The 17,308-nt window shown below is 42.9% G+C and overlaps 1 protein-coding gene across 1 annotated transcript in view; it reads right to left on the bottom strand.

Annotated features, from left to right (window-relative positions):
• VPS13C (vacuolar protein sorting 13 homolog C) overlaps positions 1-17,308 on the bottom strand; it is a 992,635-nt gene that overhangs the window by 955,392 nt on the left and 19,935 nt on the right. Inside the window, exon 2 of the mRNA XM_030188422.1 lies at positions 7,742-7,785. Coding sequence (XP_030044282.1) covers positions 7,742-7,785 — 44 coding nt within the window. The remainder of the gene's footprint in view (positions 1-7,741; positions 7,786-17,308) is intronic.

The following is a 17,308-nucleotide window of genomic DNA, read 5'->3' as shown; positions in this document are numbered from 1 at the left end:
CATAGCACTTTTTTGCTAAGTGATTAACCCATTAGTGCCCAATGTTCCCATAATAAGCCATATGAGAACAAATTGACATGGGAATGTTGGGCACTAATGAGTTAAGCATATCAGTCAATTAATGGGATGAGAGCAGTTTGTTTGGGGTTTTTTTTTTGGAGTAACATACACCCCAAGAGAGGCTAGGTGAGAACCCAAAGGAGAACCAGCAGAACAAAACACACAGAAAAAAAAAACAGCTTCTAGGAGACTAACTCTGAACTCTGCCACCACTGTCTCCACTTGAGTTAATGGTAGTTCAAAATGCAGCAGCATGTCTTAACTGGGCTCTCACATTAAACTCTCATTTCCCCTGTATTGATTAAATTGCCATTGATTCCTGTGATGTAGCATATCCAGGCTAAAATTTTGACACTAATTCATAAAGTGTTAAACAATGATACTTCGTAAACTATCTTGATCGCTTAGTTCTACATAAGTACATAACTATATAAGTAAGTATTGCCACACTGGGACTGATCAAGCCCAGCATCCTGTTTCCAACAGTGGCCAATCCAGATTACAAGTACCTGGCAAGAACCCCCAAAAGTACAATAATTTTATGCTGCTTATCCTGGAAATAAGCAGTGGATTTTCCCCAAGTCCATTTTAATAGTGGTCGATGGACTTTTCCTTTAGGAAGCCATCCAAACCTTTTCTAAACCCCACTAAGCTAACTGCTATTAGTAAATTCTCTGGCAACGAATTCCAGAGTTTAATTACACGTTGAGTGAAGAAATATTTTCTCCGAATTCGTTTTAAATTTACTACTTTGTAGCTTCATTGCGTGCCCCTTAGTCTTAGTATTTCTGGAAAGAGTAAACAAGCGATTCATGTCTACCCGTTCCACTCCACTCATTATTTTATAGACCTCTATCATATCTCCCCTCAGCCGTCTTTTCTCCAAGCTGAAGAGCCCTAGCCGCTTTAGCCTTTTCTCATAGGGAAGTCATCCCATACACTTTATCATTTTCGTTGCCCTTCTCTGTACCTTTTCTAATTCCACTGTATCTTTTTTAAGATGCGGTGACCAGAATTGAACAGAATATTCGAGGTGCGGTCGCACCATGGACTGAAACAAAGGCATTATAACTTCCTCACTTTTGTTTTCCATTCCTTTCTATATAATAATTTGCACCTCCATCTGGCTGCCTGGGTTCGAAACACAGTTCCCATTGGTCTGCCCTGGGGATGACGTCTCAGGGTGGACCAATGGGAAGTGAGAGGTAAGGGAACCCAGCAGCAGCCACCGGAGGTGAGTAAGCAATCGCCCCTCCCCCCCAAGTTCCATGACCCCCTGCATCCCTCCTTCCACTCCCGGCTGTTCGAGTTCCACGGGCCCACTCCAGTCCGAGTTCCACGACCCCCCTCTCCTCCAATTTCCGCCGCCCAGCGCCTCCCTCCCTCTCTCTCTGTGGGCTCAGAGTGCAAGGAGGACTTGTGCGGGTGCCCCAGCCCTTCATAAGTGCCAGCTGTTTAAAACGTTTTACCTCCTGCTCCACCAGCAACACTGAAGTCCAGCAAGCAGTCCTCTTTTACTAGTAATACATAACATTCTATTTGCTTTCTTACCCACCGCCGCACACTAAGCAGAAGGTTTCAATTTATCATCAACGACGACGCCTAGAACCCTTTCCAGGTCGGTGACTCCTAATGTGGAACCTTCAATTATTTAGCTATAATTCAGGTTCCTCTTTCTCACATGCATCACTTTGCACTTGCTCACATTAAACGTCATCTGCCATTTAGATGGCCAGTCTCATAAGGTCCTCTTTGTAATTTTTCACAATCCTCTAACAACTTTGAATAACTTTGTGTCGTCAGCAAATTCAATTACCTCACTAGTTACTCCTATCAATCATTTATAAATATGTTAAAAAGCAGCAGTCCCAGCACAGACCTCTGGGGAACCCTACTATCTACCCTTCTCCATTGAGAATACTAACCATTTAACCCTACTCTCCGTTTTCTATCCTTTAACCAGTTTTTAATCCACAATAAGACACTACCTCCTATTCCATGACTCTCCAATTTCCTCTGGAGTCTTTCATGAGGTACTTTGTCAAATACCTTCTGAAAATCCAGATACACAAAGAGGCATATTTTCAAAGCACTTAGCCTTCCAAAGTTCCATAGAAACTTTGAAAATATGCCTCAAAATCTACCAGCTCACTCTTATCCATATATGTTTGTTCACCCCTTCAAAAAAATGTAATAGATTGGTGAGGCAAGATTTCCCTTCACTAAATCATGTTGGCTTTGTCTAATTAATCCATGCTTTTGAATATACTCTGTAATTTTGTTCTTTATAATAGTCATTTTGCCCAGCACTGATGTCAGGCTCATCAGTCTATAATTATCTGCATCTCATCTGGAACCTTTTCTAAAAATCGGCATTACACTGACCACCATCCATGCATGATTTTAAAGATAAATTACATATTAACAATAGTTCCATAAGTTCATTTTTCAATTTTAACAGTACTCTGGGATGAATATCACCCGGTCCAGGAGATTTCCTACTCTTCAATTTGTCAAACCACACCATAACATCTTCTAGGTTTATACAGATTTCATTCTTTCTCCAACTCGTCTGCTTTGAATACCGGTATCTGTCCAAAATCTTCCTCAGTGAAGACTAAAGCAAAGAATTCATTTAATCGTATGGCTTTGTCTTCCCCGAGTGCCCCTTTTACCTCTCAGTCATCAAGCTTACTTCACCTCGTTTTTTAACCATGCCAGCTGTCGTTTGGTCTTCCTTCCTACTTTTTTAATACACAAAATATATTTGGCCAGGGCTTCCAGGATGGTAGTTTTGAACAGCATCCATGCCTAATGTAAATTTTTGACCTTCACAGCTGTTCCTCTAAGTTGGTTTTTTTCACCATTCTTCTTATTTTACCATAGTCTCCTTTTTGAAAGTTAAATGCTAACGTATTGGATTTCCTCTGTGTACTTACTCCAAAACCGATATCAAATCTGATCATATCATGATCACTGTTATCAAGTGGCCCCAGCACCATTACCTCCTGCACTCATAGGCGTAGTTTGACTGTTTCATTTGGGGGGGGGGGGGGGGGAGGATGGGTGGAACATATTAGCATATTCATTTGCATATATACATATGCAAATGATTATGCTAATATGGAGGAAGGAATTGAAATTTACAGGCAAAATATCACAGATGCACATTTCAAAAAGCTGACATATTTCAATTAATAAATTCTGAATAAAATACTTTTATCTACCTTTGTTGTCTGATCATTTAGTTTTTCTATTCGCTTTGGTCCCAGTGTCTTCTGTTTTATGCAGTGTCTTCTTTCCAGTAGGCTTCCCTCTGCTCCCCACCCTCCCAGTCCCATCCATCTCTTGCTCCTTCCCTCTGCTCCCCACCCCTCCCAGTCCCATCCATCTTCTGTTCCTTCCCTCTGCTGTGCCTGACCTCTCCCAATCCCATCCATCTCCTGGTCCATCCCTCTGCTCCCCACCCCTCCCAGTCCCATCCATCTTCCCTCTGCTCCCCACCCCTCCCAGTCTCATCCATCTCTTGCTCCTTCCCTCTGCTCCCCACCCCTCCCAGTCCCATCCATCTTCCCTCTGCTCCCCACCCCTCCCAGTCCCATCCATCTCTTGCTCCTTCCCTCTGCTCCCCACCCCTCCCGGTCCCATCCATCTCTTGCTCCTTCCCTCTGCTGTGCCTGACGTCTACCAATCCCATCCATCTCCTGGTCCATCCCTCTGCTCCCCACCCCTCCCAGTCCCATCCATCTCTTGCTCCTTCCCTCTGCTGTGCCTGACGTCTCCCAATCCCATCCATCTCCTGGTCCATCCCTCTGCTCCCCACCCCTCCCAGTCCCATCCATCTCTTGCTCCTTCCTTCTGCTCCCCACCCCTCCCAGTCCCATCCATCTTCCCTCTGCTGCCCCCCCCCCCCCCGCAAGGTCCAGGATCATGGACTCCGTTTACCCCCTCTCATCCTTCCTCCCTCTGGCACAGGCAGCAGTCTTCTTCAACCTTTCTGTGCTCCTGGCAGCGGTAGCGACTTACACGCTGCCTTCGGGCTGCCCCGGAAGCCTTCTCTTCAAGTTCCTGTTCCCACCTATGCGGGAACAGGAACTTGAAGAGAAGGCTTCGGGGCAGAGCCGAAGGCAGCGTGTAAGTCGCCACCGCTGCCAGGAACACAGAAAAACTGAAGAAGCATGCTTGCTGCCTGCGCCGGAGTGAGGGAGGAAGAGAGGGGGTAGATGGACACGCTCGTCTCTGTCTGCTTCGCTTCCCTGCCTGCGTCCCGCCCTCCTCTGACATCAGAGGAAGGCGGGACGCAGACAGAGAGGGCAGGGAAGCGAAGCGGACAGAGACGAGCGCGTGCCTGCTTTTTTTTTTTTAAACTACTGGCGCGGCGGCACCAGTCTCACATCGTCGTCGTTTGGGGGGGCATTGCCCCCCCTCGCCCCCCCCCAGTCTACGCCAATGCCTGCACTAGATCATGCGCTCCACTAAGGACTAAGTCTAGAATATTTCCTTCTCTTGTCAGCTCCTGTACCAGCTACTCTATAAAACAGGCCTTGATTTCGTCAAGGGATTTTATCTCCCTAGCATGCCCTGATGTTACATTTACCCAATCAATATCGGGGTAATTGAAATCACCCATTATTATTGTGTTGCCCAGTTGTTAGCCTCCCTAATTTCTGATAACATTTCTACATATGTCTGTTCATCCTGGTCAGGTGGACGGTAGCACACTCCTATCACTATCTTTTTCCCCTTTACACATGGAATTTCAATCCAAAGGGATTCTAAGATGTGTTTTGTTTCCTGCAGAATTTTCAATCTATTTGATTCAAGGCCCTCCTTAACATATAGTGCTACCCCTCCACCAATTTGATCCACCCTATCACTATGATATAAATTTGTACCCTGGTATGACAGTGTCCCACTAGTTATCCTCCTTCCACCAGGTCTCAGAGATGCCTATTATATCTAATTTTTCATTTAGTGCAATATATTCTAACTCTCCCATCTTATTTCTGATGGCATTCGCATATAGACATTTCAAACTATGTTTGTTGTTCCTATTTACATCTTGCTCAGCAGTTGACAGTGTTAATTTGCAATCTTTTGCCTGATTTTTATTTAAGGACACATGCAGGCTCATTTCGAAAGAGAAGGACACCCATCTTTTAACACAAATCAGGAAATGGGCATCCTTCTCACAGGGTCGCCCAAATCGGTATAATCGAAAGCTGATTTTGGGCATCCCCAACTGCTTTCCGTCGCAGGGACGACCAAAGTTCACAGGGGCGTGTCGGAGTCATAGCGAAGGCGGGACTTGAGCGTGCCTAACGCATGGATGCCCTCAACCCATAATGGGAAAAAAAGGGCATCCCTGACGAGCACTTTAACGACTTTACCTGGTCCTATTTTTCTTACAACCAAGGCACAAAAAGGTGCCCGAACTGACCAAATGACCAGAATCAGGGATGACCTCCCCTTACTCCCCCAGTGGTCACTAACCCCCTCCCACCCTCAAAAAAAATATTTTAAAATATTTTGTGCCAGCCTCTATGCCAGCCTCAAATGTCATATTCAGCTCCATCACAGAAGTACGCAGGTCCCTGGAGCAGTTTTAGTGGATGCAGTGCACTTCAGGCAGGCGGACCCATGCCCATCCCCCCCACCTGTTACACTTGTAGTGGTAAATGTGAGCCCTCCAAAACCCACCAGAAACCCATTGTACTCACATCTAGGTGCCTCCTTCACCCGTAAGGGCTATGGTAGTGGTGTACAGTTGTGGGTAGTGCGTTTGGAGGGGTTTGGGGGGGCCAGCACACACGGTAAGGGAGCTATGTACCTGGGAGCAATTTATGAAGTCCACTGCAGTGCCTCCTAGGGTGCCCAGTTGGTTTTCTGGCATGTGAGGAAGACCAGTGCACTACAAATGCTGGCTCCTCCCAAGACCAAAGGGCTTGTATTTGGTCGTTTCTGAGATGGGCGTCCTTGGTTTCCATTATCGCCGAAAAACAGCAACTACCCAGTCTAGGGACGACCATCTCTAAGGGCGACCTAAATTTCAAGATTTGTGTGTCCCCAACCATATTATCAAAACGAAAGATGGACGTCCATCTTGTTTTGATAATACGGGTTTCCCCGCCCCTCCATCGGGACATTTTGCGAGGACGTCTTCAGCAAAAACTTTGCTGTCCCTTTCGATTATGCCCCTCCTGATCTCATCCAAGCATTGAGACTCTGGAGCTCTGCCCGACTCTTGGGCCCTGCGTGTGGAACGAGTAGCACTTCGGAAAATGCTACCCTAGAGATTCTGGATTTGAGCTTTCTACCTATGAGCCTAAATTTGGCTTCCAGAACCTCTCTCCCACATTTTACTATATCACTGGTACTCACATGTACCAAGACAGCCAGCTCCTCCCCAGCACTATCTAAAATCCTATCTAAGTGACACGCAAGGTCCGCCACCTTCACACCAGGCAGGCAAGTGACCAGGCGAACTTCACGTCCACCAGCCACCCAGCTATCTACATGCCTAATAACCAAATCACCAACTACAACAGCCGTCCTAACCCTTCCCTCCTGGGCAGTAGCTCTTGGAGACACATCCTTGGTGCGAGAGAATATTGCATCCCCTGGTGTGCTGGTCATGTCTACAGGATTACTTCCCGCTGCACCAGGGTGATGCTCTCCTTTTAGAAAACTTCCCTCCTTCAAGGCAGCACAGGGGCTGCCAGATTGGAAGTAGGACTTCTCTACAACGTCCCTGTAGGCCTCCTCTATGCACCTGTCTGTCTCCCTCAGCTCCAAGTAAGCTACTCTAGCCTCAAGAGAACGGACTCGTTCTTTGACAGCTAGGAGCTCTTTGCATCAAGCACACAAATATGACCTCTCACCAACTTGGAGATAATCATACATGTGACACTCAAATCAAAAGACTGGAAAGCACCCCTCTTGCTGTTGGACTACAGTCTATATCTTAGTATTATAGAGTTAATTAAAACTTAAGGTACTATGGATATCAGATTAATATAAAGAGCCTTAAGATTGGTGTAATTTATAATTTATTTAGTGTTTGCTTCTCTGAAACTAGTTAAATGTGCTAGGTAGACTGGTCTGTGCCCCAAAATTGGCAGAGAGAGAGACACAGATTAGTTTAACCATAAAGTGGAACCTGTGCAGAGTGCCAGATTCAACTCTGGCTGTATTGTTGGGCAGACTAGATGGACCATGCAGGTCTTTATCTGCCAACATTTACTATGTTACACTAACTTTCAGGTCAATATGGCATGAGTTTTTGAAAGCTAGTCACAGATAAATGATTAAAGCTAACCTTCACTTCTAAATCTCCACAGAATTGAAATAATAAAACATAAGATCACATTTTTTTTATTTCCTTAAAAATTATTTTTATACTAAAATAGCTCTGCCTTATATGACCCTGGAATATGCCATATGTAACATAACAAATGTAACCCATTATATGCAATGCTTATATAAATTATAATTTGAAAATGCTGTACTTACAAATTGTGGTCTAATGTGACTGAGGGATTATTCCCTTTTTTATTTTCAATTTTATATTTTCCTTGTAGTTAATTATGGTTTATCCTTCTTTGTCAATATTTCTGTATGCAAGTGGATACTTGTAAATAATCTTGAAATTTCAATAAATATGAAATGAAAATGTACTTACCAATGCATTTTCCTTTATCTGAAGGTTTTCCAGTGCCACATTACCTAAAAATCAAATAAAATATTCTGTAAATCAATACTACTACTACTACTTAACATTTCTAGTCTAATCTGGTTTTAAAAATAAATGGATTCCAGCATTAGATATACAAATGGTCTAGACAGCTGCGTGTGTTTTCTCTAACATTATTAAAAACCTGAACATATTTATGTAGTTTAACATAGCACCTGTAACTTATTTTCAGTACTCTGTGAAATGCTTGTTACATGCTTCTACCATAAAATTAATTGCCCTTCTGCTACACTATGGTCTATTCTCAACTTATTAGAAAATGCCAAATAAATCCTGCACAGCAGGATAACCTTTCACACAATATTAACAAATAAGGAAGTCGAGAGAACAAAAAAAAAAAAAAATTGCAGGAGGTGGAGGAAGAGACCAATAGCTAACTACCAACTAAGTAAGCTGTATTCACAGCTTGAGGACTGAATAAAAAAGTACCCTGGGGTTCAAAATCAAAGGACAAATCAAACCAGGCTATCTGGTCTGACTACAAATGGCCTGCACCAGCTCTAGTTGATTCAGAATGCAGCAGCAAGACTCACAGAAGGTTGCAAGTGACGTGACCACATCACATCATTTTTGCAAAAACTTCATTGGCTACCAGTACAATACAGGGCTAAATTTAAAAAACTCTATATCTGATCTTCAAGGCCCTGAAAGGAAATGGCCCCGAGTATCTGAAGACTAGGATGATCCTCCACACACCGCCAAGGACACTAAGGTCCTCCCAAGAACTTTCACTAACTATACCCTCTCCAAAATACATTACACGATGTGATACCCGCAAGCCTTCTCCGGAGTAGCCCCCACACTCTGGAACGCATTGCCTGAAAGGCTCCGCTTAATACAAGGCTATCTCTACTTCAGGAAGCAGGTGAAAGCTTGGCTCTTCAACCAGGCCTTTAATGGAAGAAGTAACTAACTTGTTAGTCTCACTCACACACACAAGGATTGACTTGGGCTGCACATAATGCAGCAGAACATGTTTATCCACTCCTACCCTAGCTGAAATAATGTTTAACCATCTCTCTGACCTCATGTGCAACTTTCTTCAAATCAGTCACCTTACTTTCTAATTCTTCCTACTTTCTTACTCATCTATATGTAACAACTTTGTCTTACCCTTCACTACCAATTATAATGTTCTATTACGTATTGTGTTGACATTGCAAGTAGTATACCATGCCATACTTTGTATTGCTAGTTGAATATTTTTACTGCTGTAATTGCCTATTGCTCATGTTTGATCTATTCTTACTGTACACCGCCTTGAGTGAATTACTTCAAAAAGGCGGTAAATAAATCCAAATATATAAAGGAAGCCTTGGAGCCTTGGTTTAAGTAACATTCCACGCAACAGTCACATTCCATGCCAGACCACCACTGTTGCATGGAATATGACTGTTAAGGAACTGAATAGGATAAGATGGAAAAAGTTAAAAAAAAAAAAAAACCCACACACAGCAAGACAGATGAACGCCTGTAGCATCCCTGCTCCTTCCTTCCCTTCGCCACAATAGCAGAAAACAAAACTAGGTCTACTTCTGAATCAGTAAGAACAGCTTATCCAAACTATAATACGCCATTAAACCGATATGCCATGCAAAAATCACAACTCTGATGCTCAGATTCAGATCCTCACCTCACAACAATAGTTCAAATACACAAGAGTCACATGTGCCTCTTTCCTAGCTACATCATGAGCTCTGGTGTGTGGGAATTAAGCAGGCAGCAAGTAGGGCACAAATAGTTAAATACAGCTTTGTGCAATATATATAGTACATCCAAAGTCAATAATCCCAATGCATATAGAATGTTTCTTTTATTGCAAGGCCATGCTTCATGACTGCATCAGGGGCGGTCCTAAACAGAACAAAACCTTACATTAAAATATACTCCTGAACAATATTACATGAAATCTTTTAAACTAGAATAAAACATATGTATACTTGCACTCACGCCAAACTGTAAATTTCTCAGCTTAGTTGACATCACATTCTCTGAAAAATGACACTGGCGTGAGACGCTGTGTTTTAAATAGATCAGCTGACACATTGGGCCAATCACAAACTTACAATAGAAAACCCCAATCCCAACTTGGGAGAGTGATCTTGGGGTGATAGTATCTGAGGATATGAAGGCGACGAAACAGTGTGACAAGGCGGTGGCCGTAGCTAGAAGGTTGCTAGGCTGTATAGAGAGAGGTGTGACCAGCAGAAGAAAAGAGGTTTTAATGCCCCTGTATAAGTTGTTGGTGAGGCCCCACCTGGAGTATTGTGTTCAGTTTTGGAGGCCATATCTTGCTAAGGATATAAAAACAATTGAAGTGGTGCAAAGAAAAGCTACGAGAATGGTATGGGATTTGCGTTACAGGACGTACGAGGAGAGACTTGCTGACCTGAACATGTATACCCTGGAGGAAAAGAGAAACAGGGGTGATATGATACAGACGTTCAAATATTTGAAAGGTGTTAACCGCAAACAAACCTTTTCTGGAGATGGGAAGGCAGTAGAACGAGAGGACATGAAACAAGATTGAAGGGGGCCAGACTCAAGAAAAATGTCAGGAAGTATTTTTTCACGGAGAGAGTGGTGGATACTTGGAATGCCCTCCCGCAGGAGGTGGTGATGAAAATGGTAACGGAATTCAAAAATGCATGGGATAAACAATTGAATCCTGTTCAGAAGGAATGGATCCTCAGAAGCTTAGCTGAGATTGGGTAGCAGAGCCGGTGGGGGGAGGCGGGGCAAGATTTCTACGGTCTGTGCGCTGAAAATGGCATATACAAATCAAGGTAAGGTATACACAAAAAGTAGCACATATGAGTTTATCTTGTTGGACAGACTAGATGGACCATACAGGTCTTTTTCTGCCGTCATCTACTATGTTACTATGTAACTCTAAATTCCAACCCCTCGGGGAACCTGTATTAAGTTTAAATATCCACCATTGTTCTTTATAGTTCAACAGTGCTATAGTTTATAGTGCTACTTCCACCCCAAAGTAATTCTATCCAATATTTACCATGTTAAATCAGCCACCTCGTGTTTTTTACCTAACCAATGGGATACCAAAGGTGCTGCTAACACTCCATTCTTTATTCTTGACTTATGCATACACTATATTATTTGAATCACAAGTGGTATTACACCATGCCAGCAGTCTTTGGCCCATCTATTCTATAATAATGACACAGCATTAACACCGATTACATTTGGTGTGATCATTCATAAGTGCATAAGTGCATAAGTAGTGCCATACTGGGAAAGACCAAAGGTCCATCTAGCCCAGCATCCTGTCACCGACAGTGGCCAATCCAGGTCAAGGGCACCTGGCACGCTCCCCAAACGTAAAAACATTCCAGACAAGTTATACCTAAAAATGCGGAATTTTTCCAAGTCCATTTAATAGCGGTCTATGGACTTGTCCTTTAGGAATCTATCTAACCCCTTTTTAAACTCCGTCAAGCTAACCGCCCGTACCACGTTCTCCGGCAACGAATTCCAGAGTCTAATTACACGTTGGGTGAAGAAAAATTTTCTCCGATTCATTTTAAATTTACCACACTGTAGCTTCAACTCATGCCCTCAATTCAATAATCCACTTCTTCTAATTTAGCATCTCACCAATGGTCTGGAAATTCAGGGGCTGGTCAAATACTACTCCCAAGATCTTTTTGCTGGCACAAAAAAAAAACTTTTGATCCTGCGAGTAGGATAGGAGTAGAAAAGGCCATCTCTCAAAAAGGTACTGCCAAGGGATTTCTCTGGATTCAATGTATTGTTTTCCAGAAATGTTATTAAAAAGTTTGTTAAGTAAATACAAATAATTACAATGATGAACAATAACACGTCTAACAAAAAAAAGAAAGGCTATAGAACAGTAAACTTGAACAGGAAGAATCTGGTTAACTGTACCAATGCGTGATGTAAAAAATAAAATAGCATAAAGTAAAATGATTTGTTGAATAACTGTTCACGGGGAATTAGGGTATTATTATAGTACAATAGGAAATAATAAGAAAATGGTGTGCTTAACAGTAATAGAGAAGCAGAAAACCAAGACATTATCGACATTGCAAAAAGGAAGTCAGAGAAGCCCATACTGAACACTTCTTTAGAATATTTCCCATAATTTTATCTGAGGCCATTTAAAGACTACGACAATGCAATCCTGATTTCTCTGGATTCAGTTTGCTATTTGTGATCCTTGGAAGGTGAGAATCTCTTCAGAAGTACCTGTATACAATATGCAAATTATTTATTTCACTCTGTCCACATGATACTTCCTCTCTCTTGTGGGCAGCTGCAGTTGGACTGGTAAGTATCTGGATGTAACTAGCATAAACATAGGGAATATAAGGATGGCATGAAAATATTAAAGAGTTGGGGAATGTCAGAATCTCACTCTAAATTCTGGCAAGTAACTATTTGTTTTATCAGTAAGATAAGAACAAAACCAGTCTAGGACTGTATTAGTAAGGCTAATATCACCCAATCATACAATCTACAGAGGCTGGCATGCCATGCATTTTTGTTAATGTAGGCATGCAGTGGGCTAGAAAAAGATTTCGAGAATGCTGAGTTACAGCAACAAGAATTAAAGAATAATAACCAATCAAAATCAAAGAAAAATAGAATTTAAGAAAGTGCATAGGTAAACAAACTCCATTTAGAACATCAAATACAGCATAAGCTAAAGAACATCATGCACACAAGAGCTGCTTATATTTGCACAGGTTGATGGACTCCACCTTGAAATACACACCAGATGAAAAAAAATAGCAGCCTAATAAGGTGGTGATTGCATTAGCAGAAAATGAAACAAGTTTTAGTTATGATTTATAAGAAATTACCTAGAGGCATATTTTCACAGCACTTAGCCTTCCAAAGTTCCAAGGGTTGCTGTGTGGCAACCTAGAACTACTGCCAGCCCAACGCAGCAGCCGGCGGTAGTTCTGCCTCCAGCGCGTGCCATTTCCAGCGCTACTGGATTTTTAAAAAATGTACCACTGGGGTAGCATGGGAGCCTTTACCACCGCCTCAATGGGTGGCGATAAGCGCCCCCCCCCCCCACCCCACATGGCCATGTGATAGGTGTAAGTTTACCGCATAGCCATATTTCTTTCAGGCCCCTCAATGCACTAAATCTTATTTCACTTTTCAGTTACAAAACTATGTATTTTTCCTGAATTTTTATTCAGAGGAGAAATGTTCCTTATTTTAAAAAAATACACATATTGTAGAGTAAAATGCTTGAAGGAAAATTAAAACTGAAGACCGAGCAGACAGCTGCATGTGGGAAGGGCTGCACATACTCATAATTTTACTCACAGTTCTGTTCCATCCAGATACCATGCTACCTACATGCAGTGATTTCACTGCTGCTCATCAATAGAAAATTATTCCCATATTACAGATAGGAGACCCAAGTTGTTTTAAACAGAAAAAACTACCCTGAGCTCGACTTCTAAAAGCCTGCAAGTTACAGAAGCTCAATATGTGCCCCACTGTTCTTCTTTCCACCCAATGGAAGCAGGAAAGAATTATACAAGAAGGGTCAAGAATGTCTGTCTGGGGGCAAAATAACTCCAAAACTTTTATGGAATGGGATAAAACTTGGACTTAGAAAAACTGGTAAAGTTTGAACATGTGTTATATCTCTAGAACTCCTAGTCTAGTTTAACCCCCTCACCCCCCCCCCCCCCAAAAAAAAAAAAGATAACCCAATAGATTTCTATGGGCAGACTTCCAGCTTCTGTAGAACAAAAACTTCTGCAATTAACAGGCCAGGAAAGTCAGTTCAAAAGGTGCTACTTTCCTACTCTTCTAAACCCCAAACTGCCCCCCTCTCCAAAAAAAACCAGCCTTACCCTCTCACAAATGCCCTATCCCCAAATTGCCCCACAGCCCAAAACCTACACCCCTGCAACTGCTACACCACCTGCATACAACTCCCATACCCAAGAAATATCCCCACAACACCCCTAAACTGCCTCTACCCCCTAAAACTACCTCCTGCAAACTGCCCCAATCCAAAAGAATACCCTTCAACTACACCACCAGCCTGTAACTTGCCCCCACACCCAAAATGTAACCCCCTAAAACTACCCCACAAACTTGCCTACTCCACAGACTGCCCTTACCCCAAAAGCTATCCCCTATAGCTACCCCACCACAGCACAGTCTCTCACTACTGCTCCCGAATGGTCCTAACTACCCACTCCAAAATTGCCCCTCACCTCAGCTACCTCCCCCACAGACCCAACATACAAACAACACAGAAAAGATATATATATATATATATATATATATATATACAGTGGTGGAAATAAGTATTTGATCCCTTGCTGATTTTGTAAGTTTGCCCACTGACAAAGACATGAGCAGCCCATAATTGAAGGGTAGGTTATTGGTAACAGTGAGAGATAGCACATCACAAATTAAATCCGGAAAATCACATTGTGGAAAGTATATGAATTTATTTGCATTCTGCAGAGGGAAATAAGTATTTGATCCCCCACCAACCAGTAAGAGATCTAGCCCCTACAGACCAAGTAGATGCTCCAAATCAACTCGTTACCTGCATGACAGACAGCTGTCGGCAATGGTCACCTGTATGAAAGACACCTGTCCACAGACTCAGTGAATCAGTCAGACTCTAACCTCTACAAAATGGCCAAGAGCAAGGAGCTGTCTAAGGATGTCAGGGACAAGATCATACACCTGCACAAGGCTGGAATGGGCTACAAAACCATCAGTAAGACGCTGGGCGAGAAGGAGACAACTGTTGGTGCCATAGTAAGAAAATGGAAGAAGTACAAAATGACTGTCAATCGACAAAGATCTGGGGCTCCACGCAAAATCTCACCTCGTGGGGTATCCTTGATCATGAGGAAGGTTAGAAATCAGCCTACAACTACAAGGGGGGAACTTGTCAATGATCTCAAGGCAGCTGGGACCACTGTCACCACGAAAACCATTGGTAACACATTACGACATAACGGATTGCAATCCTGCAGTGCCCGCAAGGTCCCCCTGCTCCGGAAGGCACATGTGACGGCCCGTCTGAAGTTTGCCAGTGAACACCTGGATGATGCCGAGAGTGATTGGGAGAAGGTGCTGTGGTCAGATGAGACAAAAATTGAGCTCTTTGGCATGAACTCAACTCGCCGTGTTTGGAGGAAGAGAAATGCTGCCTATGACCCAAAGAACACCGTCCCCACTGTCAAGCATGGAGGTGGAAATGTTATGTTTTGGGGGTGTTTCTCTGCTAAGGGCACAGGACTACTTCACCGCATCAATGGGAGAATGGATGGGGCCATGTACCGTACAATTCTGAGTGACAACCTCCTTCCCTCCGCCAGGGCCTTAAAATGGGTCGTGGCTGGGTCTTCCAGCATGACAATGACCCAAAACATACAGCCAAGGCAACAAAGGAGTGGCTCAGGAAGAAGCACATTAGGGTCATGGAGTGGCCTAGCCAGTCACCAGACCTTAATCCCATTGAAAACTTATGGAGGGAGCTGAAACTGCGAGTTGCCAAGCGACAGCCCAGAACTCTTAATGATTTAGAGATGATCTGCAAAGAGGAGTGGACCAAAATTCCTCCTGACATGTGTGCAAACCTCATCATCAACTACAGAAGACGTCTGACCGCTGTGCTTGCCAACAAGGGTTTTGCCACCAAGTATTAGGTCTTGTTTGCCAGAGGGATTAAATACTTATTTCCCTCTGCAGAATGCAAATAAATTCATATACTTTCCACAATGTGATTTTCCGGATTTAATTTGTGATGTGCTATCTCTCACTGTTACCAATAACCTACCCTTCAATTATGGGCTGCTCATGTCTTTGTCAGTGGGCAAACTTACAAAATCAGCAAGGGATCAAATACTTATTTCCACCACTGTATATATATACACACACACACATACATGCAAATGAAGACCCCATAGATATATACAAAGGGAATGTTAATATTTCCCCATCCCTTTATTTCATTTTATTATTCTGTTCGGATAACTATTTCAAGAATGGAGAAATTATTCTTACCTGTTAATTTCCTTTGCTTGAATCCTACTAGATCAGTTCACACCAATGAGTTGTCTCTCTGTACCAGCAACAGGAGGCAGAGAAATTTGAATAGTCCAGTGATATCACCACTATAAAGGGTGGTGCAGCCTGGAACACTTCAGTATGCTAATGTAAAATGCCACCAGAACATGAAGAAATGAGAAACAAGAACAAGGACCCCAGTACCCAACCAGGGAACTCTCTGACCACACTCTAATTTACCAGTCTATACACAGTGAGAGGTATGAGCTAGGAAATGCTCAGACTGATATCCGAGGGCTGCAGGTCTTCTCAGAAGGGATGCCGGACTGGTCTAGCAGAACTCAAGGAATGGAAATGAGAAATAAGAATAAATTTCATCTTATTATCCTGATTGATCAGTCCAGACCAATGGGATGTACCAATGCTTTATCCTTCAGGACAGGATGAAGATAAAGCTCCCTCTGTAACTGCCCTGCCAAGGGCACTAATTGCCTGGGCTGAAACAGCAACTGTAGTATTAAACAAAGGAACACAACACTGACCATGTCGCCAACATGCAGCCCGCACCATCTACTGAAGATGGAGAAATACTAAAATGTTCCAAGCTACACCACTCTTTACAGCAGTGATGTTTTATCAGAATATTTAAATTTCTATGCTTGCAATCTGCTGGTACAAGGACCAACCCACTGGCCTGGACCAATCTAGCAGGGTAATAAGGAACATGGCAAATACTGTAAGGGAGGGGGGCAGGTTCAGTGCCAATAGTGTGAAGCAAAAGGAATTTTTAAAAACGGAAGGAATTTACAGCATGAGCCCCCCTCCACCCCCCCCCCCCCATCTTGAGGCGTAATGATTCATGCAATACCGTGTATGCAGCTGTGTGATCAAAAGAGCTGTTTGAAAGTAAGGTGGGGGTGTAAGCGTTTTCCATTTGGTGTGTGCTAATGACTTTAGAAGGGGTGGTGGACATGGGAGGAGGTGAAAGCAACTTGGTTGCCTGGGCAAGGGAGAAACAGCCCTTTTGTGAGAATATGACCTTTTCTTTAGTACCCTGACCTTTTGAATGTGTGTATGGGCAGGAAATGTACTTTTTTCAGTCATGCAAGAATGAAATATTACAGAATTAGCTTCTTTTTATTCTAAGAATGATAATATACAAGATCCCTGAGAAGGAGAGGCACACTGACAGTCTCATGCTCGATAGGTGTCTCTGTGTGCCGGATATACCCTTTGATTTGTGTAGCCTAATTACCCTGTTTCATTTTGCTACAAATAATTTATTATTTTTATCACTATTTTTTGTAAGAATAAACATTACTGAGAAGATTTTCTTGTTTGTAGTTTTGTGACCCAACTCATCAGGTCGGTTAAGCTCCCCAAGAAGTACCAATTGAGGTAGGGTGTGTGGGTGTAGACCAGGTAGCCCTGATTCTGATTCGCACA

The sequence above is a fragment of the Microcaecilia unicolor genome, chromosome 1 (assembly GCF_901765095.1).
Source record: "Microcaecilia unicolor chromosome 1, aMicUni1.1, whole genome shotgun sequence".
Lineage (NCBI taxonomy): Eukaryota > Metazoa > Chordata > Amphibia > Gymnophiona > Siphonopidae > Microcaecilia > Microcaecilia unicolor.
This window is presented reverse-complemented; position numbering and strand designations above follow the sequence as displayed.